The sequence below is a fragment of the Thamnophis sirtalis genome, unplaced genomic scaffold, assembly GCF_051295495.1.
Source record: "Thamnophis sirtalis isolate CommonGarterSnake01/CBP01778 unplaced genomic scaffold, rThaSir2_p1.2 scaffold_6, whole genome shotgun sequence".
In the NCBI taxonomy this organism is placed as follows: domain Eukaryota; kingdom Metazoa; phylum Chordata; class Lepidosauria; order Squamata; family Natricidae; genus Thamnophis; species Thamnophis sirtalis.
In genome coordinates this window covers 15463167-15490645 of record NW_028261386.1, presented here as the reverse complement: position 1 = coordinate 15490645, position 27479 = coordinate 15463167, and the positions used below count along the sequence as shown (strand labels likewise).

General features: G+C 39.5%; 1 protein-coding gene across 1 annotated transcript in view; it reads left to right on the top strand.

The window, feature by feature from the left end:
- Positions 1-27479, top strand: part of ATP2A3 (ATPase sarcoplasmic/endoplasmic reticulum Ca2+ transporting 3) — a 166536-nt gene that overhangs the window by 68236 nt on the left and 70821 nt on the right. The window contains exons 2-5 of the mRNA XM_087717259.1: positions 12871-12888; positions 14974-15056; positions 23099-23203; positions 25840-25978. Coding sequence (XP_087573385.1) covers positions 12871-12888; positions 14974-15056; positions 23099-23203; positions 25840-25978 — 345 coding nt within the window. The remainder of the gene's footprint in view (positions 1-12870; positions 12889-14973; positions 15057-23098; positions 23204-25839; positions 25979-27479) is intronic.

The window sequence follows — 27479 nt, the reverse complement described above, 5'->3', positions numbered from 1 at the left end:
TGCAGACAGATTGTGTCTGAAATGGTTTAGCCCCTTACCAATATACCTGAGTAACAACTAACATCAGTTAGTTATTAAACTAACTGTTATTACTTTCCCAAGTTTCTTCTGTACCCCTTTTTGAGGATGGGACTAGAGTTGCTTGAGTCTAATCATCCAGAGCCGAGGTGGCGCGGTGGTTAAATGCAGCACTGCAGGCTACTTCAGCTGACTGCTAGATCAGCAGTTCAGCGGTTCAAATCTCACCGGCTCAGGGTTGACTCAGCCTTCCATCCTTCCGAGGTGGGTAAAATGAGGACCCGGATTGTTGTTGGGGATTGTTATGCTGACTCTGTAAACCGCTTAGAGAGGGCTGAAAGCCCTATGAAGCGGTATATAAGTCTACTGCTATTGCTATTGCTATCCAGCACTTCCATCTGTTCTCCAGGACTTTCCAGCATTAAATTCCATGTGTTGTCTTTAGGTAAAAACCTCAAGGATTGTTCACCTTTCTTCTACATTGCTGGAGTAGCTCATCTTTTCCCCTTTAAAAAAGACACCGCTGTGGGGGAAAAAGAAAAGGGGAGAAAGGAAGAGTGCCATCAAGTTCATCCTGATTGAAATTGGGAATGGGGAACCGAAGGAAAAGTTGGCAGTATGAAATGTTGCATTAAGCTGTCAACTGTGGTTGAGAAATGACAGGTATCCCCTCCCCCCTTCTCTCTTATACACAGAGAGATACATGCAACACACACACGCACACACGCACACACATTTTAGCATGTATAAGATGTGGTTTCTCTCATCAGTGTAGGCTGAAATGTAGCTGGTTAAAATAACAGTTGATTTTTTAAAAATGTCTTGGCGAGAAGCAATGTCCCCAAAGCGATATGGTCAGGGAGTTACTGTTCTTTGTCTTGCTTATATCTGACAACTGTGGTTCTTCCTGTTCCATTATAAATTTCATTTGAGAGGGAGGGAGAGAAAGGAGAGGGGTATCCAGCTAGTAGAAAGATATAAATGAACGTCCCTCCTGCTACATTTTCTTTTCTTTTTAACATCCCCTTTTGTCTTACTTCTGTTTCCCTTCCTTTTCACTTCCTTTGGGGTGGTAATTTACCTTCTGCTCACCTTGTAAGAATGTACAGGTAGTCCTCAATTTATAACAGTTCATTAAGTGACTGTTCAAGGTTGAAAACTGACAAAAAGTGACATAGGACCATTTTTTTCACACTTATGACTGTTGCAGCATTCCCATGATCACACGATCAAAATTCAGATGCTTGGCAACTGGCGTGTACTTATGACAGTTGCAGTGTCCCCAGGGTCATGTGACCATCTTTTGCGACTATCTGACAAGCAAAGTCAATAAAGAAGCCAGATTCACTTAAGAACTGTGTTACTAATTTAACAACTGCAGTGATTCACTTAACAAATGTGGCAAGAAAAGCCCTAAAATGGGAGAAAAGTCACTTAACAAATTTCTCACTTAGCAACATAAATTCTGAGCTCAATTGTGGTCGTAAATCAAGGATTATTCATAAAGGGCCACGTATCTCTCTTAATGGAGCACCAACTTGCCTAATGAACTAAATTGGGCATTGCTTTATGGCAGTTTTGAAGGCTACAGCTGAACTCTCTGGTCCCTTGTATAATTGGTATGTGCCAGTGATGTGGCTAGTACACACTCTGCACTCAACAGGTGCATGCAACAAAGGAAACAGGCAAACAGGAAAAGATAACACTGGTTTACAAGGAGAAAGCTTCAGAAATAAAAGTAGCTTAATTTTACTAGAATTGGGTCATTAATAAACGAAAATTAAGTCCTAAGTATTTATTGGCTCCAGTTTCCAAGATAACAGCTTCAGGTCAAAATTGCATACAAATAATTCAAAATTAGGAGGGGAATGTGGGATTATGCTCCATAGTTGTTGTTTTTTTTGCAAAATGTGATATAACAATGAGAATGGTGCCACACCAATCCTATTTTTTTCTTTACTGATACCAATAACATAACTTTCCATTCATTTATTGGTTTTTCATGTAACATTTTCAGGCTTTTTGCATCCAATTTATATCAGATTAAACGATAGGATTCCATCGTTATTTGGTATCTAAACTGCACTTTTTGGGTTTTCTCTTGGGAACTGCAGTAGGATCATCCAGCAGTAGATTCCAGCAGTAATCGGCAAGCATGGGCGGACTCCATTTCCCTTCATATCTTTTCTCCATGCCTGCGATATCCTGGTGGAATCTCTCCCCATGCTCATCACTCACTGCCCCACAGTTCAAAGGGAAATAATGTGAGTGTAAGAAGTGACTTTTCAGTGACATGTTTGCACCGAGTGCTTTATAGAACCTAAAAAAAAATTCCATGTGTTTTTCATAGTCATCTGCCTTGCTGCTCTCAAAGTGAAGATGGATTTATACACTTCCATGTGGTACAATTTTCATTGCTCTATCATACTGTGTCGAGAAATTACGACAGAGATGGGTTGTCCCGGATCGGGTGAACTGGTAGTGGCAGCAGTGGAAGGCTCCACCCACCCGCCCGGATGCTTCTGCACATGCGCAGAAGCATTGCATGCACAAGCAAACCGCTAATAAATAAAATGGAAACCCACCACTGAGTTATGAGGCATCATGTTCATTAGACATCTCCCTCCCTTATAAATATACTCGCCTGTGTATAAATCTTTCTTGTGAGATATATTGAAAACTTTGGCCAACCAGCACCTTTATCACCTGTTGTCCAATTGATCTAATCAAAATATGTAAAATTGATACATTTTATCCCAGAGGTTGATAATTTTCTAAAATTTGTAACCAGTGTAATGGATGCTTGCCAAAGACAAGCCAAGACGGCAAGCAATTGCCTTGACAGTTACCTAGAGTTGAGCTGGATTTGATGGCACATAATTAACTCTTATCTCATAGATCCCTGGATCATTTTTCTCTCTAAGAACACCTTTAAGCCCTACCTGCTCTTAGAATGTTAAAACAGTGGGTGAATAAAGCTCAGGATTTTATTAAGAAAGATGCTAACTGACCATGATTCATAAACGTTAGGGGTGCTAGATGAACTAGATGACATCATATTACTCTTGCCTGCAGCTGTTGAGAATACAAATGTACGAGCTGAAATAGCACTTGCCCTTCAGCCTCTCAGAAGTGAAAACTCCCAGTTGTGCAGGTCACTAAACAAGAGAAAAACATGGTACTTAAGTTCTAAGCTGCATAAAGAGAAGCAATAGCAATAGCAATAGCAGTAGACTTATATACCGCTTCATAGGGCTTTCAGCCCTCTCTAAGAGGTTTACAGAGTCAGCATATTGCCCCCAACAATCCGGGTCCTCATTTTACCCACCTCGGAAGGATGGAAGGCTGAGTCAACCCTGAGCCGGTGAGATTTGAACCGCTGAACTGCTGATCTAGCAGTAGCCTGCAGTGCTGCATTTAACCACTGCGCCACCTCGGATAGAATCAAGATCACATGCTAATTTAACACATGTTAATACCACTTTATAATGCCTTGGTAAGACCACACTTGGAATACTGGATTCAGTTTTGGTCACCACCATATAAAAAGATGTGGAGACTCTAGCAAGAGTGCAGAGAAGAGCAACAAAGATGATTAGGGGACTGGAGGCGAAAACATATGAGGAACGGTTACAGGAACTGGGTATGTCTAGTTTAATGAAAAGAAGGACTAGAGGAGACATGATAGCAGTCTTCCAATATCTCAGGGGCTGCCACAAAGAAGAGGGAGTCAAACTATTCTCCAAAGCACCTGAGGGCAGAACAAAAGCAATGGGTGGAAACTAATCAAGGAGAGAAGCAACTTAGAACTGAGAAGAAATTTCCTGACAGAACAATCAATTGGTGGAACAACTTGCCTCCAGAAGTTATGAATGCTCCAACACTGGAAGTTTTTAAGAAGATGTTGAATAACCATTTGTCTGAAGTGGTATAGGTTTTCCTGCCTAAGCAGGAGGTTGGGCTAGAAGGCCTCCAAGATCCCTTCCAACTCTGTTATTCCATTCTATTCTAAAAAGGCAAAGATAAATAGAGGTGGTAGAAACATCCTAGCTTGTATGGGAGGACTTGGAAAATAGTTCCACTGGGCAGACCCCTCAGGTAGTCATTTTGTGAGAACACCCACGACAGTGTCATCCCCAGGAGCAGAGTGCCTAATAGCCACAAAAGGAAGTTCTTCCAAACTTCCAACATATCATATATCAAGTCACTTTTGATAGTGAGATGAGTGGCATGTAAGTGAAACAAACAAACCTGCTAAGAAGGCTAGTGTTGAAAGAGCCGAGGTGGTGCAGTGGGTAGAGTGCAGTACTGCAGGCCACTTCAGCTGACTGCTAGTTCGGCAGTTCGGCGGTTCAAATCTCACCGGCTCAAGGTTGACTCAGCCTTCCATCCTTCCGAGGTGGGTAAAATGAGGACCCGGATTGTTGTTGGGGGCAATATGCTGACTCTGTAAACCGCTTAGAGAGGGCTGAAAGCCCTATGAAGCGGTATATAAATCTAATTGCTATTGCTATTGCTATTGCTATTGAAAGTGCAAAACCAGAATTCTTCTCTAAAACAAATTCTATGAGTTGTGTGTTATACACTGCATGAAAACAGTGATCTTTACACAGAAAGGAATATTGTGAACTTAACGGAAATAGGCAGGTGACATGAGCATTGGGAAAACATTCTAAGAGGTGAGCAACTGGTACAATCCACGTAGTGGCAAATTTGTTGTTTTGGGACTGCTTCTCCCCCTCCCTCCCAAACTGTGGCATTGGACTCCTAGTTCCCTCATCCCCAGCCAGTAACAGTAACTGTCATTGCTACAATGCCATCTCCTTCTTCAGTTTTTCCCACCAGCCATCTGCAGCCTGCTTTATCTGATTTTAAAAGAACAAGGATCTTGCCACATTTTTTTCGGTAAATCGACAAGAGATGGGTGCTAACATCCAGCTGTTTTCCTGGGCTGTAGCTTCCTTTTGTGGCTACTTAGATATGTTGTGAAACATTTCCATAATGAATTAAGCTACAAGATTCAGTTGGTTTTGAATCTCTCTTCAGTTTTTGTCTCCAAAAAGTGCTCTTGGTCTTTGTTTTTTTTTAACGCTGCTGGAATTGAAAAAAGCAACATTATTAGTTTTCTTATTCTTATTTACTGCTCCATTTCCTGAATTTTTCTGGGAATATAAACTTGATTGTTCTTTTTTTTCTGTTGTAACCACGTTTCTTACATGTGTACATTGAGGGAATCTTGCTTGGTGTACGGTCAAGGATCTGAGATATTTGTAGATTTCAACTGTAGCTCTGTACTCAAGACCATTTTCTGTATTTCTAATTAAAGAGAATGTCTGTAGTTCCAGGTTGATCTGTGGATTATGGGTACTCTCTGAACGTTTTTTTTCTTTGCAGATGTTTTATTATCCAACTAGATAACCTTATCAGTGCAAGCGAGTGTAGGGTTTCCTGCCTGTTTATATGCTTGCTCTGCCATATTTGGTGGGAGTAAGTTCCTCCTTGTTGGTTTCTGGATTATTGTTTTCTGCCTGATCGTTTGTCTTGTATTGATCCCTGCTTCTCTGCATGTTAGATGTTAAAGGAACTGTGTTCTAGTCCTCCTGTTTCCTAAGTTTTTGTTTGTTTGTTTGTTTGTTTGTCTCTTTTAAATGGAATGCACCTGGTTGAGTAATGAAATATCTGCAAGCAAACAACTGACCTCAAAGAGTACCAAGAATGCTGTGGTAATTTCTGTTCTTTCCGTTCTTTAATCATACAGCATTGGAAGAGGAGGCCAACCCGAAGTTCTATTTGATTGATAATATAGGTTTGAAGACATCATTACATATTCAAGCTACACTGACTTGCCTATGAAGCTCTTTTTCCCCCTGATTCAAGGAAATATTCATGAGTTCTTGGCAGCTGCTTGGAAAAGGATTTGCCCCTCCTGCTAATTTTCAGCACCAGAGATCTTTGCCCTTCAATGCAAAATCTATAGAGCAAAACCAATTATGAGCCTGCATATTAAAACAAGGAAAGGATTAGGCATTCAATTTCTACTCAGACTACTGAATTAACACATTTTTTTCTTGATTCATATAGTACTATTATAAATTCAAACAATGGGTTGAATTTATCAAACAGAATAAGCCAGAATAAACTATCAATTATTTAGATATTTCAGAAGTGTAAGCTGCTAGATTTATGACCTTCCTGGTTAGCTTGTATGATGTGAATACAAGTGTTATTGTTTTCCCTGAAAAGTTTGTCTTTGAAATACAGCATCAGATCACAGCCTAAGAAAGTTGTGAGTTGAGCACGATAGTTTCCATTCCAAAAAGCAATTTCCACTGGTAGTTAAAGATTCTAGTCCCTATGATTGCAAAGACGCATCTGGAGAGTCTGTGTACTGGTGCCGTTGATTCAACAGAATGTCCTGTGGTCAGGCTGCAGTTCCTGTTCTTTTTTTTGTTGACAAAACAGGAACCTATACTTATAGATTAGTTCTATAAACAAATGTTTTTTTTTTAATATTCACGATTTGTACTGTAAGTAATTGTACTGTTTGATTTACTAAGAGCGAGTTTTGAAGGATAAACATCCCCACCCATATTTATCAATTTCTCTGTCACCTGCCTGCTGTATGTTGTTTGCAAGGGATGCCAGTGCGAGGTTTCCCTTCGCAAAAGGATGTTTGAATTGGCAATAGCTGAAATGTCAGTGCTAGTCAAATAGCAGATGTACTTGGACGTCAAGTTTCCCGGGTGATCTTTTTTTTCCAGATTAATCTCAGACAGACTTGACCTATGCACGGCTCTGGCAGATTCTACCATATTAGTTCAAAGTTAAAATAACATTTATGGAATGCTGATCTAAAATGATGATTAAATAAAGCAAAGCAGTTTTTAATGAAAAAAATGCATATTTCCGAAACAATTAAGCAATGTTGGTTTAATTTGGAAAGCGTTGACCTTTTCCTGGGTTCATTTATCAGGCTAAGCAAACAAAGTGAGTTCATTGTGGTTTGTAAGCTACATTTATGGCAGTTGAGCACAAATTAGAGCTTGCCAAAACTGCATGCAGCCTGCAGACCAGTGTGTGTGTGTGAGTGAACTAAATTGTAACTAACAACATAACAAGAGAGGAAATGTAATAAATACATAACTGGAGAATGATTGCCTCGTTCACTAATTTTTGGAGCCTCCCATCGACATAGCATTTGTAAACCAAGTGGGTTAATCCAGAAAAAATGTGAGCATCTCTACATTATAGCTAAGTACATTATTTGACAAAGTGCTCTAACACACAAGCCCCTTACAAATTTCCATGGAACATCACAATGCAAGTACAGAAGAGGCAGAATTTGTATTACCTTAAAGGTAATCCTTGAGGTATGACTACATTTGGGTCCAGAATTTTCATTGCTAAACTAGGCAGTTGTTAAGGGAGTCACACGTGACTTTATGACCTTTTTTTGGCCATTGTTCACAATAAGTAAATCATATTGTCATTAAGTGAATTGGTTGCTAAATGAACAATTGTAAGTTGAGGGCAAGTTGCTTCTCTCCTTGATTGTTTCCAATCCGTTGTTTCTTGTCTTGGCTTCTGATGCTTTGGAGAATAGTTTGACTCCCTCTTCTTTGTGGCAGCCCCTCAAATAATGGAACACTGCCATCATGTCACCCCTAGTCCTTCTTTTCATTAAACTAGACATACCCAATTCCTGCAACCGTTCTTCATATGTTTTAACCTCCATTTCCTTATTGTTCTCTGCACACTTTCTAAAGTCTCGACATCTGTTTTATATTGAAGCGACCAAAACTGGATGCAATATTCCAAGTGTGGTCTTACCAAGGCATTATAAAGCGGTAATAAGACTTCAAGTGATCACGATTCTAACTAAATATGACTTTTCTGGTAACAAAAGGGACTGTGAAGTCAACCTTATTTTTGGCTCAAAAACAGTAACGGTGAAAGGAACCTTGGAGTCCAGTGAACGATCACTTATACACGAGTCAGCAGTGTGTGGCAGCAGCCAAAAAAGCTAATACAATCCTTCATTGTATAAACAAAGGCATAGAATCAAAATCACGTGAAGTATTAGTACTGTTTTATAAAAACCCTAGTTAAGGTCACACCTGGAATACTGCATCCAGATTTTGGAAAAAGTACGGAGAAGAGCAACTAAGACGATTAAAGGCTTGGAGACTAAAACATATGAAGAACGGTTGCAGGATTTGGGTATGGCTAGTTTAGAGAAGAAAAAGGACTAGAGTGGACACCATAGCCGTGTTCCAATGTTTGTGGAAGCTGCCACAAAAGGGGTGTGTTTGTGTGTGTGTGTGTGTCAATGTATTTCCCAAAGCACCAGAGGGCAGGGCAAAAAACAATGGATGGAAACTAATCAAGAAGAGAAGCAACCTGGAATTAAGGAGAAACTTCCTAACAGTGAGGATGATTAACCAAGTGGAACAGCTTGCATTCAGAAGTTGTGGGTGCTTCATCACTGGGAAGAGACTGGACAGCCATCTGTCTGAAATGGTTTAGGGCAGTGGTTCCCAAACTTGGCAACTTTAAGACTTGTGGACTTCAACTCCCAGAGTTCTCCAGCCAGAAGAGCTAGCTGGAGAATTCTGGGAGTTGAAGTCCACAAGTCTTAAAGTTGCCAAGTTTGAGAACCACTGGTATAGGGTAGCAATGTCAATCTTGCAGGCTGGATGCGTCACATACTGGGCACACTCACCCCTGTTTTAGCAATGTGGGGGGGGGGAAGTTATGATATATCATTTGGTGACAATGTGACGATGCGAGTTTGACACCTCTGGTATAGGGTCTCCTGCTTGAATAGGGAGGGACTAGAAGACCTCCAAAGTCCCTTCCAGCTCTATTCGGATTGATTTAATTTTTTCCCCAGCCCATCAGTTTCCAAGAGACCACAGCATTGTAAACGAAACTGTTTGAAATTGATTTTCTTAATAAGAGTATTTCAATTGTGACTGAGACCTTCTTCTTCCTGCTTGAGAATGAGCGGAAAAGGCCTTTGCTGATATGACATATACAGTTAAAGACATGTGATCCCACAGATATAAACAGCGTGGGTTTTTTTGTTTGTTAGGGATTTCCCACCCTGAACCCTACCACTTATGCACAGTCTTGTACGTTCTGTTTATTTTGCTCGCATTTCAACCTCAGCCTAACAGCACTTAGGACGGCTGCCAACAATAACATCACAGTTTAGTTGATTATGTGCCATCAAGTCATTTTTGACTCCTAGCAACCACACAGATAGAGTTTCTCCATGACAATCTATCCTTCACCTGGTCTTTCAGCTCTTACAATGGTGCACTTAGCGTCACTGAGTCCATCCACTTCGTTGGCTGGCAATTACTGGGAGTTGAAGTCCAAACATTTTTAAAGTTGCCAACTAAGCTTGAGAAGATTCACCCTATACTAAACAGTGCTCTCCCCTTAAAATGCTTCTCTTTTCTGTAAGTCTTCTTGCCTGATGCTTTCCTAATCCAAGCCTAAAAGATTTCCTTTCTCTTTTGCTTCTCCTTGTGGACAATACCTCGACTTTCTATCCCATACGGTTGTCTGAATTCAGTTTTGAACTCCAGCTGTCAGAATCTATACAGAGGGAATACCAGTCAGAGTAGGCAGAGCTGAGCTTTCTGGCTCTTTGTGAGTGAGGTAGATATTTCCCCTGTGGCTGAAAGTTTTGATTTCTTCTAACCTCTGCTGGTTTTTTTTTTGCCGGCAAGAGAAAATTAAAATTTCAATAGAAATGAGAAACTGTTTGTTTCTCCCTTGCACAAACCAGGCTTCTCCAGTGAGATTGAAACTCACCTGTCCTAACACTTTGGGGGCAAGAGGGAGACCCTCTCCATCATCTTCTCACACCTATCCCAAAGTTGCTTTTCCAAAAGGCAACTGGACTTTCTTGGTTTTTTTCCCCTTGAAATCCTTTCGTTTCTCATCCAAGAAGCTTCTTCAGTTCTAACCGAATGTGGGGGTTTATATTCTGCAAAGTCATTTGGTCATTAGCTCTTTGTTTTCAAGAAAGTCCAGCTGCCTTTTGGAAAAGCACCTTTGGGAGAACCATGACTTGGATGACTCTCCATAGGCTCCTCACATCTATGTGGCTAGAGAGGATGGGAGTCTATTTTAGTGCATATGAAAAGTAGAGACTAGGCAAAAGACTCTAGTTCTCAGCTTGCCTACAAGGGTTCTTACTGAGTAATCACACTTAGAACTACAGAGTTAGTATCTGCCAAGTGTCCCATGAGTTATCAGCCTTGATGCTCTCACTTCCTCTGCAGAAGATCAAATTGCTCCCTAACCGCAGTGAAATGCTTTATTCTGTAGTTTCTCTGCAGTTGTGAGTCACTTGGGGGCCCCGCTATGAAAAGTGAATTCATTTACTGAATGTTAATCAAAATGTGGATGTGAATGTTTTAAAAGTGCAAATGAGCAGCTTTGTGGAACCCAGAGTTTTTAATTCCTCCCCTCCTGTTGAATTATATTTTTCCAACGCTCTGCATGAAATATTTACTGTCACTTAAGAGGAACATGAGAGTGGGTGAATCTGATGAGTATCATCCCATAATGCTTTTTGAGCATTCTTATCTATTCGCTTGTGTTTCTGTAGCAATCTAAAGGTTTTCTTGAAAAAAGCTCAAAACACTGTATTTAAAATGTCAGTTCCTCTCCCCCTCCCCCCCGAAATGTCATATTTAAGAGTTTTATCTCAAATAAAACTCATGCATAATAATGATGCATTTAAATCACTAAGACTTGTGTTGTTGGCATGGTTTTGTAGTTAACAGTGGGAGACCAGGACAGAGAAGAGAGTTCTAGGTTCAAAATGCACTTCAACCATCACGCTAAATTTAGATGTGTGTGGATTCATCCATTGTGCTAAGACGTGATGTGGTATGTTTAATTTGAGCTCAGTATGATGTGTCTATATTGTTACAGCATGTAACATATGAACTGTGTATATATGTTTACTTCTCTCCTTTTACATTCTCATTGTATGCTAAAAAATAATAAACATGTAATCCAATATCAATGGCTTAGGGTTCTATGAAACCCCCAAACTTATGACTTAACAAATAATTTTTTAAAATAAAAAAACTAGGTTAGGTCACTAATTCATAAGGCTACTATGAGGATTAAAAAATGGGAGAAGAGATATTTTGTAGGGATTTACTGTTCTGTTCTGTTTGTTCATTCATTCATTCATTCATTCATTCATTCATTCATTCATTCATTCATTCAATCAATTTCTATAACCATCCAACTCAATCAATGACGCTGGGTTGCTTACAATTCCAAAACAATAAAAACAATTTAAAGCATTTAAAAACAATAGCAAAGGACTGACTCTTACAAAAAGCCAGCTTGGTTGGGGTAAGGAGATCCCTGAAGTTAACATTCACCCTTACCTGTCCAAAATGATATGAAAAATTCCTATAACTAGAAGCACATTGAAATTTGAAATAAGGAAACGCAATGCTTTCAAAACAATCCTATTATATTACAAGTCAGCCAGATGTAATCTTTGCTTTTGCCAATAAACACAAAACTACAGAACAAAGGCTTTCATTAGCTTATTTACGAATTCTCTTATGGTTTTCAAGGAGGGGAAAATATGCTTAGGAAAATCCAGGTGAAAAGTTTTTCCGTGTCATAGTTATTTCAACCCTGGCTGCAGTTGTTGTGGATTAGATGGGTTAGATTAGAATTATAAAGTTTGGATAGTCTTATGTAATGTTTTTAGTAGATGCCAAAAAGAAGAAAAAGAAGATGAAGGGCTTAGGGATTATATTAACAAATCATGTGGGGTGATTTATTGATCCAAACCTCCTTGTATTCACTTGATGGGAAATAGAAAAGTTCTTCCTGGCCTCCAACCAGCTTTCCATCATATTATCCAGGGCTCTTGGACATCAAAGATGGCATTTTGAAAAACCTGTGATCATGATGATTGTTATCCATTCAGTTGTGTCCGACTCTTGGCAATTCTATGGGCCAGGTTCTCTCCACCTCTTCTGATCCTGCACTACTTCTTTTAGGTTTTTCTATGCTATGCCAAATGATTATATTGAAAAGCCTATGTGGAGGCCAATTTCATGCTATAATTTGTCTTTTATTCATGTGGAATAGTGACTAGTGAATAGCATGGGGTTATGGGCATTGGATGGCATATCATTACAGGTAGTCCTCTACTTATAACAGATAGTTTAGTGACTGCTCAAAGTTGCAATGACACTGAAAAATGTAACATGACTGTTTTTTCACAGTTCTGACCTTTGCACCAGACCCATGATCATACAATTAAAATTCAGATGCTTGGCAACTGGTTCATATTTATGTCCGTTGCTGTGTCCCAAGGTCACGTGGCCACCTTTTGCGACCTTCTGACAAGCAAAGTCAATGGGCAAGCCAGATTCATTTAACAGCCAGGTTACTAATTTATCAACTGCAGTGATTCACTTAACAACTGCAGCAAGAAAGGTCATAAAATGGGGCAAAATTTACAACAAATGTCTCACTTAACAATAGAAATTGTCAGATCCATTTCTTAGTATCTGATGACACTAGAGTGAGTTTGGTGAATTTATTTATTTATTAATTAAATTTGTTTGCCGCTCATCTCACTGCAAGGCAACTGTGGGGGAATGGGGGGGGGGAATAGGTTGTTTTTCCTCAATTTTAGCACTTGCGAAATCATTGATTATTGGGAGAATAAAACATGGAGCTTCTGAAAGACTGGGTAAAGTCCATATCTCTGTAAATCAACAATCTTTTATTCTTTTTCCTTCCTTCCCATTGGCTGCGCTTTGTGGATCCCCCACTGGAAACCTGTAGAACTTCCAGCTGAAGAAGGTAAGCTTGATTCCTATTTGCAATCGTTTAATTATCTATTTATTTATTTACTAGTAGCTGGACACCCGTGCTTTGCAATGAAACTACACAGTTGGAACAGAGTTCTTTTCAGGTGGGGAGGGGGAGTAGAATATCTAGCTGCTTAGCATCGGAGTGTGTTAATATAAGGCAATTGGCAGTTGGAACAGAATTCTTTTCAGGTGAGGAGGGAGAGTAGAACTCCTTAGCATCAGAGCGTATTAATTACTGTATAAGAAATACTAATGATCTAATGGTCATTTCGAAAAATCCTTTCTTAGCGAGCACCTAGAAGCCAAGAGGAAGATACGTGCCAAATTTCAAGTGTATCACTTTTTTGCCACTCATGGGATGAATAAAGTGATAATATTTAAGATACCCACCAGTGTGATCTGGATGGGAAATGTTTTGTGTAATCAGTCTGAGAGGATGATCATGTTTACCATGAGGAGTCCTTGGTGCTCTCTGAGCTTGGTTGTTTTCTTGCAGACGTTCCATAACCGAAACTAGGTAACATCACCATTGTACTGAAGACGTTATCTAGTTTGGGTAATAAATCATCCCCAAGAAAACAACCAAGCTCAGAAAGCCCCACGACTCATCATTTCATTCCTCAGCTACAAAAATTCTCCTTTATCTACCATACTTTTCAGAGTATAAGACGCACACTTTTCCCCCCCGAAAAAGAGGGTGAAAATCTGGGTGTCTTATACATGCCGCATTTTTGGCCTCCACAAAAATGGACATGCAGAGAGTTTGGAAGGCCTGCAAAGTGCTCCTGGGGACTGGGGAGGGCAAAAACGAGCCATTTTTTGCTCATTTTTGTCCCCCCAGCTCCCAGGAGCACTCTACAAGCCTCCCAAATCCTATGCATGGCCTGTTTTTTGCAAAAAAATGGGCCTGTTTTTGAAAAAAAATGTTTTTTTTCTTGTTTCCCCACCTCCCACCCCCCAGGAGCACTCTACAAGCCACCTAAAGACTATGCATGTCCTATTTTTGCAAAAAATGGGCCCTTTTTTGTTCGTTTTTTTCCCTCCCCCCAGCCCCCAGTAGCACTTTGCAGGCCTCTCATACTCTCTGCATGCCCCGTTTTTCACAAAAAAATGAGACGTGCAGAGGGTTTGGGAGGCCTGCAGAGTGCAAAACCTTTTTTTTTTTTTAATTTACCTCTTCAAAATCTTGGTGCGTCTTATACTCTGAAAAATCCAGTATCCTGTTTATCATAAATTATATCTTTATATAGTTGCATGTTTACCATAAAATGTGTGGTTCTTGCACTAATGTCCCAAATTGTGACAAAAGGGCCTACTGTAGTTTGGATACCATTGTCTAAATGTCCCATTCTTTGTATTTCTCCATTGGTGTTACTCCTCTGCCTAAAAAAATGAGACAACCAGTATTAGTGATTACATTCTAGTTTTCTCTCTGACATGTTACATTTTTGCTGTGCCAGGATTTTTATTGATGTTCATGTTGGTTTATATACATTTAAAAATACCATCCAAGAACAATTCCTTGCTTTTGAAGGTCAAACATAAGCCTCCTATTATCAAAGGGAGATAGAAGCATACTTAAGTTTGCATTTTTTTCCCCATTCTGACAGAATTAGTTTCATCTATAGTTTTTTTTTAATGCATCCTACTTTTTAAAATACACATGTAAGGGGTATTTCTGGGATAGAAACTTAAAAAAAACTGATGACAGAATAAAACCTAATGTTCCATTAAGTCTGCCCTTTGAGTGTATTTGTCTTTTATAATGCCTTTTTAATTAATTTTTAATTCATTATTTTAGAAATTTATTAATCTTCGTTTTATTTCTTTATTTTTGTCGGATGATGGACACGTGTTTGTCCCAAGCATGTTTAAACTCAATTACTGATGATTGAACCAGCAGCTGAAGTTGGTTCCAAGTTTCTACTATTTTCTTTGTGAAGTCATACTTTCTAAGAACGCTTTTGAACTTCCCACCTCTCAGTTTGAGGTTATGACCCCATGTTCTTGATTTTTACTTATTTTATGCTGGTTTTTTTTTTATTATTCTAACAGATTTAAATTAACTTTGTAGGAAAATCACTTCTGGAACTAATATTGGAGCAGTTTGAAGATCTCCTAGTACGCATCCTTCTCTTGGCTGCTTTTGTTTCCTTTGTAAGTATGTTTACCTCAGTTGAGATTTCTTTTACTTATTTATCAAATTTCTAGATCGCCCATCTCACTTGCATGCCTCTAGGCGGTTGACGGACCAAACGGTAAAATGATATAAAAGCTATAGTCGAAAACAAAGTTTTAAAAACTAACAAATGAAGCTCTTCAAATGATTTCCTAGTAACTAAATGTTCAACTCATAGAACAAGGGTGTCAAACTCGATTTCATTGAGGGCCGCATCAGACCTCAAGGATGGTGGTTAGGGGGCATGGCCAGCTCAACGCGATTCACGTCTGGGGTGCCTGTAGTGGCCCGAGAACTCTGCCAGCAAAAGCAGGCTCCTGAGCTGTTTTTGGCTGCAACTGCCTCCGTCAACCCTCTGCCAGGAAAAATGGAGGTGACCCTCCCGATCTTTGTTTTCACTGGCAGAGACACTGCGGGCCGATCCTTCTCCATTTCCAGGGTGGCCCCGCAGGCTAGATCTAAGCATCCCAGAGGCCAGACGTGGCCTGTGGGCCTTGAGTTTGACACTCCTGTCATAGAACATGATTACAAATACAGATGCCGACCCTAAGCCTAACCCTAACCAGGAGACAAATTGTTAATCTCACAGAAAAAGCTTGTTTTTTCTAGTTGGCTTCGGAGTGAAATATCATAGCAGCACAGAAAATTGCCAGATATCCAATCAGATCATGGTCTTCTAGCTCAGCTCTGTTTGTACAGATTTCTAGGGCTGGGCTAAATGGAAACTTTAATTTTATTTATTTATTTGTATCCCGCCTTTATTATTTTTACAAATAACTCAAGACGGCAAACATATCCAACACACCTTCCTTCTCCTATTTCCCACACAGCAACATCCTTGTGAAAAGGGTTGGGCTGAGAGAGAGCGACTGGCCCAAAGTAATCCAGTTGATTTTCAAGGTTAAGGTGGGACTTTAACTGACAGTCTCCTACTTTCTAGCCTGGTGCCTAAACCACGAGACCAAACTGGTTCTCAGCTTTATACCTTCATCCCTTTCAGAAGTTCTTAACATAGGTATATTATTTGGGGGGGGGGTGTTGAACTTGGATGAAAAAAAAATACAGTTTTCTTTTCACTTGTAGCTGAAATTTAGTTTCCTGTTCAAAAACGTATCTAGGCAACAATTTAATATGTGACTGCTAGACTTCAAAAATGCTCTTAAAATCTCTCACATTATATTTTTAAAGAGTACTAGCTTTTTACTGATTAATAAAAGATTTACAAAGAAGCACAACTAATAATGTATGTGTCATTTTTTAATAATACTAATATCTGTATTTGAATATATTACTTTCCTCATAGATATAAAACAATATCTGTGTATTTTATTTTATGTGTTTAAATTTAAAACCTTTTTTTTCTTAGGAGAGACCATAGGTTTCACCAAATTCTCAAAGCGGTCCATGATACAAAAAGTTTGAGAATCCTTGTTTTAATTGGATTTGCTGAGCAACCTCGCATGTCAATAACCAGAATCTTGTTTAGATTAAGATAACCTTGTCATATATTTTTTTTATTGTGAGCACACTGGTCCACATTAAAAATGAAATTCTGTTGCCTGCTCTCAAAACAAAAGTATATTTTACCCATACACATACATGCATGCACACACACACACACAAAACACACACAGAGTGGATAAGTAACATATCCTGAAAATATACATAGGCTGAAAGTTATAGAAAGTACGCGCCTCCAGATTTTTGTTTTAACATTTCATATGTCTCACAATAGCAGCAGGAAACTCTGTTTCCCACACAAGTACATACATAGACCTTATCAAGCAAATCTCACTTAGTGACAAGCAGACAGCGGAGGGAAGAGCAGAAACGGAGGCCAGGAAAAGAGAAAATAGGATGCACTGTATAATTTCAATTATGTTTTATTGTGGGCAGAATGCCTGCTTAAATAAGAAATGAAAGTGTTTGGATAAAGATGCATCAAAGTAGCTTTTACAGCCACATATAGCTGTAGGGGCTCCTTGCCAGAAGGCTGCGGAAGAGCCCCCAAACCTTCAAAGTTGCAGGTTATGTACCTACCCTGTTAGCTGATTCAGAAGACTTAGAAATATAATGTAAATTATAACATGATCTGATGCAAGATCTGAAAACAACATGAGGTGACCTTATTGGGAGCTGACTCAGTGCCTCTGCATTCTGCTCCTCTCCAGATAGTCATCTGTTGGTGATGGAGTAACGGATTCTACAGTGTGCAGAGCATTGGTGATCTCACAGGTCATTACAACTCTATGATTCTAAAAAAAACTTCCAAGGGCTGAACTTTCTGATATATAGCAATAACAATACACTTATACACCGCTTCATAGTGCTTTACAGCCCTCTCTAAGTGGTTTTTTTCAGAGTCAGCATATTGCCCCCAACAATCTGGGTCTTCATTTTACCGACCTTGTAAGGATGGAAGGCTGAATCAACCTTGAGCTGGTGAGAATTGAACTGCTGGCAGTGGGCAGAGTTACCCTGCAGTTCTGCATTCTAACCACTGCACCACCACAGCTCACATGGTCCATTATTGTACCCATATATTGAGTCCCATCACACCACAGAAGACAACCTGTTTTTTGTGGTCTGTCACCTTTTCTTCCATGGTCATCTGGCAGCTTCAGGTTGCCTGCACTATCTTCCATGCAGTTTAGTATCATGTATGTAAGGAGAAAATTATTTATCCTCCACAATATACTTCAAGTTGTTTAAATAAGGGGATGGAACTAAAGAGTGTGGAAAAGGGATGTCATGTTAGGAATACAAGATGCACCAGCTGGACCTTAACATTTAGTTGTATTGGGCTGATTTCAGCAAGCAAAGCAAAATCAGATGTGACTGGTACTTAAATAGGAGACCACTTAAGAAACCCAGTGCAGTAGATTTAATTTTTAAAAAATGTCCTGGAAGAAGGCAATAGTAAACAATTGCCATATTGTTGTCAAGAAAACTGCACATCCATGGAGAGGCTAGGAGTCAAGTTCAACTCAAGCTCAACTCAAAGAAGGCTAGGGACAGAGGTGGTATTCAGCAGGTTCTGACCAGTTCTGAAGAACCAGTAGCGGAAAATTTGAGTAGTTTGGAGAACGGGTAAATCACCTCTGACTGGCCCCGCCCCCATCAATTCTCTGCCTCCCAGCTGATTGGGAGGAAATAGGGACTTTGCAGTAACCTTCAACTGGAGTGGGGAGGGAATGGAGATTTTACAGTTTTACCTTCCCCTGACACACCCACCAAGCCAGGCCATGCCCACCAAGCCATGCCCACAGAACCAGTAATAAACATTTTTGAACCCCACCACAAGTAGGGAGCTTTGCCATGAATTGTATTGGAAATCTCAGGTGATTTTTTTTTTCTTATCACAATCTGCTTATGAAGGAGCCCTAAGGAGAATGAGCCAAAGGATATTTCAGGTCTATTTTTAATTTCACAATTGCCTACTTTTTATTAGCCTGAATAATTTGCATATCTGTAATGCAATTTGCAAGTTATTTTATGAAAAGAAATCCCTTAAATGTAATCCACATGCTGAAAGCAGGGATGGAAGAAACAAAATATCTCAGGGGTTGCCACAAAGAGGAGGGAGTCAAATAATTCTCCAGAGCACCTGAGGGTAAAACAAGAAGTAATGGATGGAAACTAATCAAGGAGAGAAGCAACCTAGAACTGAGGAGAAATTTCCTGACAGTTAGAACAATTAATCAGTGGAACGACTTGCTTCCAGAAGTTGTGAATGCTCCAACACTGGAAGTTTTTAAGATATTCGATAACCATTTGTCTGAAATGGTATAGGATTTCCTGCCCAGGCAGGGGGTTGGACTAGAAGACCTCCAAGGTCCCTTCCAACTCTGCTATTCTATTCTATTCTATTCTAAAGACTTTTATTTTATGTTTGAGTAGTGGCAAAAGAGGTTAAAGACCTTGTTAACAACATTAACAACTTTCAGGACTTTTTCTCCCTAGTTTCTTTAGGCCGAGTGTTATTTGTATGGATATTTTTAAGGCTGTAGAATGGCCAACAAAGCTCTTATCCTTAATTACTCTCTCTCCCTCAAAAAAACCCTAAACAATATGCCATCAAATTAAAACAAAGCCACACAAGCTTGGTGAGCTCCAATCATGCACAAAAAATGTATAATCCTGCCTTAAAGCAATATTGCATAAGGAAGGATGCTCCATCCTTTTTCTGTTTCAGGAAGCATTTCGCATCTCCTTTAAAGATTGAAAAAAGGTTCTGTTGAGTTTTTGTTTTGTTTGGGGGATTCTTTATGAATGCTGCTACTTCCATCTACAGGTAATCCTTGACTTATAACCATTCATTTAGTGACTGCTTGAAGTTACAGTGGCACTGAAAAGAATAACTTACAAAAGGTCCTTACACTTTGAGGCAGCATTTGCCCCTGTTATGTGATCAGAATTCAGGTGTTTGGCAACTGACATATATTTATGATTTATGGTTATGTAGCATCCTGGGGTCATGTGACTGTCATTTGTGACCTTCCCAATTGGCTTTTAACAAGCAAAATCAATGGGGAAATCTGAATTCGCTTAGCAACTGCACGATTCACTTAACAACTGCAGCTTAGCAACCGTGGCAGAAAAAGGGCATAAAATCTGGCACAACTCACTTAACAGCCATCTTACTTAGCAATGGAAGTTCTGCCCCCAGTTGTGGTCGTAAGTTGAGAACTATCTGTATTTCATAAAGGCCATCTTGGGTCTCATCAGTCCTCATGCTTAGTTTTGTATTAGAGCGAGTGATCTAAAGATCTCTGAAGAGAAGGCAGTGGATCAATAAAGGTACTAATTATGGACAGCTGAAGGAGGAAGGATTAAAGATTAAACTGCCAATACAATATCATTATGTCAGCCTGTGGCATCGTGTATCATAGTAGCCATCCTACCTTACAAAGATAATTTAGTAGTATCCTTTTGCTGGTCCTACCAGCTCTAATTCAGCAAGGATATACAAAGAAGTGGACAGCCATGCCATAATCAAGTATCCAGAAATGGAGTCCCTTTTCAAATAATGAGATAAAATAAAGGTAAAGGTTCCCCTCACACATATGTGCTAGTCGTCCCCGACTCTAGGGGGCGGTGCTCATCTCCGTTTTAAAGCCAAAGAGCCAGCGCTGTCCAAAGATGTCTCCGGGGTCATGTGGCCGGCATGACTAAATGGTGAAGGTGCACGAAACACTGTTACCTTCCCACCAAAGGTGGTCCCTTTTTAAAAAAATAGTTTTTATTAAACATTTTTATCTTTAAAAACAGAAAGAAAAAAACGCACACAAAAAAACCCCAAGGCATACATAACAATATAAAGTAATTATACAGCCATCTATATCGGCATTCATGTTTAGCCTTTGTAGTTCTCCATTCTACATTGTCTTGCTATTGATTTTACCTTCTCTAAAAATATAACAACAGTAATATTAACACTTGTAATAATATTAATTGTTCATATCACCATTATATTTACATTGTAGTCAATAATTTAAGTTTGATAGTAGTTAGTAACTTCGTGACCCGTCAAAACCGCGGAGGACAAAATCGCGCTCGACGAAAGCGCGCATGTGACGTCATCACAGCGCGACGGAAAAAATTAAAAATTGAAATAAAATTAAAGCAAGCCGATTCACATAAAGGTAAGGGTTAGGGTTAGGGTTAGGGTTAGGTTAAGGGTTAGGGTTAGGTTTAGAGTGTTAGGGTTACGTTTAGCGTTAGGTTAAGGGTTAGCGTTAGGTTTAGCGTTACGTTAACGGTTAGGTTTAGGGTTAGATTTAGGGTTAGGTTAAGGGTTAGGTTTAGGGTTAGGTTTAGGGTTAGGTTTGGGGGGGTTAGGGTAAGGTTTTCGCTTTATTTTTACATTTTTCTATCACAGCGCGATGTTTTCGTCGCGCTGTGATGACATCAAATGCGCGCTTTCGTCGAGCGAAATTTTGTATTCCGCGGTTTTGTGGTGGAACCAGTAACTTTGGTTAATTTTTATTCAATACTAGTTTAGAAAAAAATAGTCCCTATTTTTCTACTTGCATTTTTACATGCTTTCGAACTGCTAGGTTGGCAGAAGCTGGGACAAGTAATGGGAGCTCACTCCATTACACTGCGCTAGGGATTCGAACCACTGAACTGCCGACCTTTCTGATCGACAAGCTCAGCATCTTAGCCACTGAGCCACCGCATCCCAAATAATGGGATACAAAGTCTGAAATAATATTTTCCTTTCTATTTTCCTCCCTCCCGTTCTGCAGGATTACAATAAATTGAATAAGTGTGTCCTGTTGGGTTTCTGTTCTCTCATCTCAACTTTATTTTCTTATGAACATCAAAGGTTTAATCCAATAGAAAGTGAAAAGCCACAATGTGGATCCAGATCAGTGGGGATTCTACAGCCTGTTTAACTCAATCTGTTGTGTTTTCAAATGTAGCATTAACTCAATAGGCTCCAGCTCCTTTGTCTTTTGACCTGGCTTTCCATCAGAAGAAGGAAAATTAAACTTTGCAGCTAGGTAACTGAGAAATATTGTCCAAGAATGTTTGGCCAAAAGCAAAAGGGTAAAAACAAATATCCACAAGTAAATGTGAGAGTATTAAGGAAGTTTATATTTAGTAACTACTGCTTTGAAGTATTTCTTTTGATGTCAGATGTGTAACTACAGGAGATTCTAGTCACTTCCCTCCACTTGAGAAAATTATTTGCTGGAAGAAGTTAGTTTATTTTTGCTATCCATCACTTTAAAAAAAAACACCTGATTTTCAGATTACATTTTCCAAGCTTTTTCTGTCTCAACAACAGTCAATGGACGCTGCAACACGTGGTAGGCTACATCTGGAGAGGCAATGGTCTTGTGGGCACTACATCTCCCAGCATGCCTCACTATGCACTCTACTACCAGTAGAAGAAGCCTCAACAAGAATCATTTCCTGGTGTAGATCATGGGGTGGTGACTGAATAGAAGAATGTTATTTTATTTTGATTTTTTTTCAATGTGGATAGCTACACATCTCACATGTGTAGGAGCCTCACAACAATTAAAACATCTGGGAATTGAAGTTCGCCCATCTTAAAATTACCAAAGCTGATAAACACCAGCCTAGTTGAAGCCTTAGCTTGAGAGAAAACAAGAAAACTTGCTGATTCCTGTACTTCTCTTGCCTGCAATAAATTGTCATTAGACCTCTATAAAGTCGTGGCATTTGCACAGGGATTGGAGTGGGAGAGAGGCAAGATGGTGGATGTGGTAATATTGATACTAGTAGTCCACAGTTGGGATTTTACAATCTTTTTCGTTGCAATTATTAAGCAAACCCAGTGGTCTTTTCAGATCCAGCTTCTGTTTTGGTACTATGAAAGAAGTCCTGAAAAATCAAAACGAGGTGCAATAGAGCTATTAGGGAAGGAAAAGGCTGAAAACTTATTCCAGGAACCAGCTTCCATTAATTTAATTTCGAATCCTATTGTGTGGCAGTTCCCATCTGATGTTATTCCTCAGCCCCCTTCCTTCAACATCTAGAGTGGCATTTAAGGGATTGAAGGTGTCTTTGAGATTGGGGGAGGAAAGGGGATTGGAAACTTTCCTTCTGTGAAGTTCTTCCCTCTGATTCATATGAAAATTCAAGATGATAGATTTAAAGTCTAAGCTAATCTCTCTGTGTTTCAAAAATAACTACAAGCAAAATCACACCTTTTTTTAAAAGCAGAACAGCAGGTAAGATTTCTAAAAGTTGCACCTCTTCCACAGGCAACATAAGTTTGTTTTCATACTGCACTGTTCCATATGTATGGATGTCTATATTCAAGCATCCTCCTCTCCTCATCGTAGGAGGAGATGTTCTATCTTCTCAAACAAACTTGCTAATGACTAACAACAATTTCTCTTTTAAAAAAAAACATCTGAAATTTGTTTTGGTCAGTTCTCCCTTTGGATGGAACGAAGGCCTCAACCATGGCTGCCTTTCGTCTTGTTTGTTTTTTTGAGATGGTTGCCTAAATGTCCCCTCCTTCTCCTTCCCTTTGCAGATTCTGGCCTGGTTTGAGAAAGGAGAAGAAACCACCACAGCCTTTGTGGAGCCTGTTGTGATTATTATGATCCTCATAGCTAATGCCGTGGTAGGAGTCTGGCAGGTATGTTAACAGGCTGGTCACCTACCGGCTTTGATGTGTCTTCAGGTGGGAGGGAGGAAGCAAGTTGTAGCCAATTCACATCAGTTTTAGGACTTATTTGATATAATTGCAAGTTTGAATCCAGTTTGTGTCAGTTTCACATATTTTTTTCCAATAGTATCTGCCAAAAGGAGGAGAAAAATCTCCCTCACCTCCCATTTTCTGTGAATTGGAGGTGTTTATCACAGAAGTTGCTTTTCAAAAGAAATTATCGGCTAAAGACATCTGATGGAAACTATGGATTCCTTTGAAAATTGGCAAGCTTCCCCTTAGAGAATTTTTATAATGATTAAACAAGATTGTTTGATTTTCTTTTATTTTCCCCTCTCTTAACCGCCATCCATATGATTCTCTTCTCTTCTCTTCTCTTCTCTTCTCTTCTCTTCTCTTCTCTTCTCTTCTCTTCTCTTCTCTTCTCTCCTCTCCTCTTCTCTTCTCCTCGCCTTCCCTTCCTTTCGTTTCCTTTCCCTTCCCTCTACTCCTTTTATTTACACCATCTTCATAATTACTACTACTACTACTTTCTATTTAAATGTGTGCACATGTGAGTTGCTTCCATTTATGCAAGTATATGATCCATACATATAGATGAGAATCACTTAATTTCATCAAGGAAATTCTTTATTTTATAGGCAATTAATTTTAATCCGGAATTATTAATTCAGTTATGTGACTTCTGGGTATCCCTAGAAGCTTTCTGCTTTTATTAGAATGATGGGAGTAACATCATGCTGTCATACAATTTTCACACTATGGGATGTTACTTTCATTAGGAAAAAGGGTGGGATTTGCATCACAATGGTGCATGCATTCTCCCCCTGGTCCCTGTAGTTTCCACTGATTAAGGTGTATTGCCTGCACATGTTTATTTGAGGGGAGAAATCTCCAGGTGTCAGCTGGAGGTGGGGTCCATATGTTGACAAAAGGAAAAAGGTGGACTGTTTTATAGAACTTTAGTCCAAATGATTTTTTTCCTAATTATTCCTTCTATTGGGGAGGGTTGTATTAAATGTAAGGTTAAGTTCCTTTTATAAAATACAATATTTATTGGAGCCTTTCATTTATCAGTTGATGGGGGTCAATCTGTTTGCCTCCTGTCCTTTGTAGCTTCATACCTATAACAGAGGGACGTAGTGGCTCAGTGGCTAAGACACTGAGCTTGTCGATTAGCAAGATCGGCAGTTCAGCGGTTCAAATCCCTAGCTCCGTGTAACGGGGTGAGCTCCCGCTACTTGTCCCAGCTTCTGCCAACCTAGCAGTTCGAAAGCATGTAAAAATGCAAGTAGAAAAATAGGGAGCACCTTTGGTGGGAAGGTAGCAGCGTTCTGTGCACCTTCGGCATTTAGTCATGCTGGCCACATGACCACGGAAACATCTTCGGACAGCACTGGCTCTTCGGCTTTGAAACGGAGATGAGCACTATCCCCTAGAGTCAGGAATGACTAGCACATATGTGCGAGGGGAACCTTTACCTTTACCTATAACAGATTACAGAATAGATTACAGAATAACAGAGTTGGAGGGACCTTGGAGATCTTCTAAGTCCAACCCCTTGCTCAGGCAGGAGACCCTATCATTCTGGACAAATGGCTATCCAATCCCTTCTTAAAAACCTCCAGTAATGGAGTACCCACAATTTCTGAAGATAAGCCGTTCCACTGATTAATTGTTCTCGCTGCCAAGAAATTTTTCCTCAGTTCTGTTGGATTTCTCCTTAATAAATTTCTATTTGTTGCTTCTTGTCCTGCCCTCAGGTGCTTGGGAGAATAGATTGACCCCGTTCTCTCTATGACCTTCAAATAAATCATTCATCTTTTCCATTCAGTTCCTGCATAATTCTGCATTTTTAAAAGACATGCATACAGATTTGTATTTATTCTTATGGCAATTTCCTTTGCATAGTTTGTGTATAATATTTAAGCTAAGTGATGCCCCGTACTGTTTGGATGTTGCAGTCTGAAAAATAAATGTTGGTCTAGATATTAATCCAAGTAGTTTAACTTAGGGGAGTTAATTTAAAAATAAAGATAGTTTTCAGCTCTAGCCTTGCATACCATTGTCTCTCCTCATAAATTGATACAAGCATAGAAGAGAATGCAATTTTTATTGAACACATGCCAAATTGACATTGGCGGGAAATATATTTTCGAAAGTAAATGAGGTTACAAAAATAGCTGGGGCAACTTTTTAAAGAAGGCAATTGAGGACAAATTTGTTCCAAATGCACATATGCTAATGTTTCCAAAATAGTCATTTGAAAGCAATAAAAGAATTATCAAAATAATCCAATATGAAACAATGCAACCAGAACAGAAAGAACCTGGTTCAACAATCTAACAAACCAAGTGGATATTTTCTATTTGCAGAATAGCATCACAATACTAATACATAGGGTTCAAAACAAGGTATGCAGCAGCGCTCCTGGGCAGTCACCAGAAAGGCCCTGCGTGTGGTAAATACCATCTCTGTATCTAAATGGGGTAGTTCTTTTATTTTAATTTCAAGTGGAAAAATGTTTTCCCCGGAGACATGCAGATTCTTCAGAGGACTTCTAAGTTGGAAAAGTTCCAGTTCTAAAAAGCTTTCTCTTTTTGCAGGAGAGGAATGCTGAGAGTGCAATTGAGGCCCTAAAAGAATATGAACCAGAAATGGGGAAGGTGATCAGAGCAGACAGGAATGGAGTGCAGCGGATCCGAGCCCGAGACATTGTCCCAGGCGATATTGTGGAGGTAGCAGGTACAATCTCAGCCATTGGCTTGCCTGGTGTGTCTAATGTTGACCTATATTCTTATATCATAAGATCCACACGAAATAGGCCTTCTGCTTATTTGCCTTCAAATGTCAGCCGCTGTACTTTACTTGTGCTATAATAAAGGTTTATTAGTTATTGGGAACTTTTAAGAAGTTTACCCATGCTAGTCTGTGGCAGCAAACATAACAAATCATCTTACAGCATCTTGGATGGCATAGATGGCACCTTGCAACCATACAGCGGTGGGCTGCTGGGGGTTCGCATGGGTTTAGAGTCTGTGCAGTTCAGAGGACCCTCAAATCCCACTCCTGGCTGGTCCCAGCCAACCCGCTCCTCCCAGCAGTTCCCACGCGGCCCGTATTGGATCCAGGTAAGTGGAGGACATGTGCAAAGGCTCGGGGAGGGTGAAAAACAGGCCTATCTGAAGTTTGGGAAGAGATCCCCTGGAGTCTGGGGAGGCTATTTTCACCCTCCCAGAGCCTCAAGGAAAGCCTCCGGAGCCCAGTGACGGCAAAAACGCCCCCCCCCCCCCATGGTTCACTAGGCCACGTCCACCCAGCAACCAGGCAAAGAACTCCTTGCTAAAAATTTTGAAACCCACCCCCACATCCATGTTATAACAAATAAATTTGTAGTCTTTTTAAAAAGATGCCATGATTTTTTGGGTTTTGGGTTGTTTCCTATATGGGCATCATCATCTTATTGCGAAAGGATCTCTCAAAGTAGTTGTCAAACTAAAAGAATAATCAAAAGAACTATTCCCAAATCTGAAACTTATAAAAAATATACACCAGGAAGTGTTGGAAAAGTTAATGATGAGGATGATTCATTAATATTGTATTGTTTGTGTGTTTTATAAAGGATATGACATATATTTGTTTTAAAGAATTTAGAATCTAAAAGAAAAAGAAAAAAAGAGGGGTGGAGGCAAAAATATATCATTATTCTTGCAATGCCTACATTGTTTAGGTATGTATCATACCTAACATATAGTATTATTCAGACAAAGGTTGAATATGTATAGTAATAAATAACACTTAAACCGAAGCTAGTAACTTTTTCAGGCCCAAGTCTGGAAAATAAAAAATGAGGGGTGGGGGTGAGGGGGAGAGGAAAAGACTCATTTTATATAATATCCTGGGCACCCAAATAAAGAGCTGGTTTCAGAGAGAATGAATGAGATTTTGACATTATCTTGTCTGATCTTTCAGTATTCTCAATAGAGATCTGTATAAGATTTCAGTGGTCTTTATTTTTATTTGGGGGAGATATCAGGCTGCAAAATCCAAGAACACATTGTAATTCTTCTAAACGTTTTATTATTATTATTATTCCTCTCCTATAGACAGAACCTTACCAATCAAAAACCACTGCCCCATAAAACATATATTCTGGAAATTATTAGGGAGGAATCATCTTCGCCCTCTTTCAGTCACAGAAACAGTGTTGTCTCTTGCCCCTCTGGAATTCATTCCCCCTCCCTCT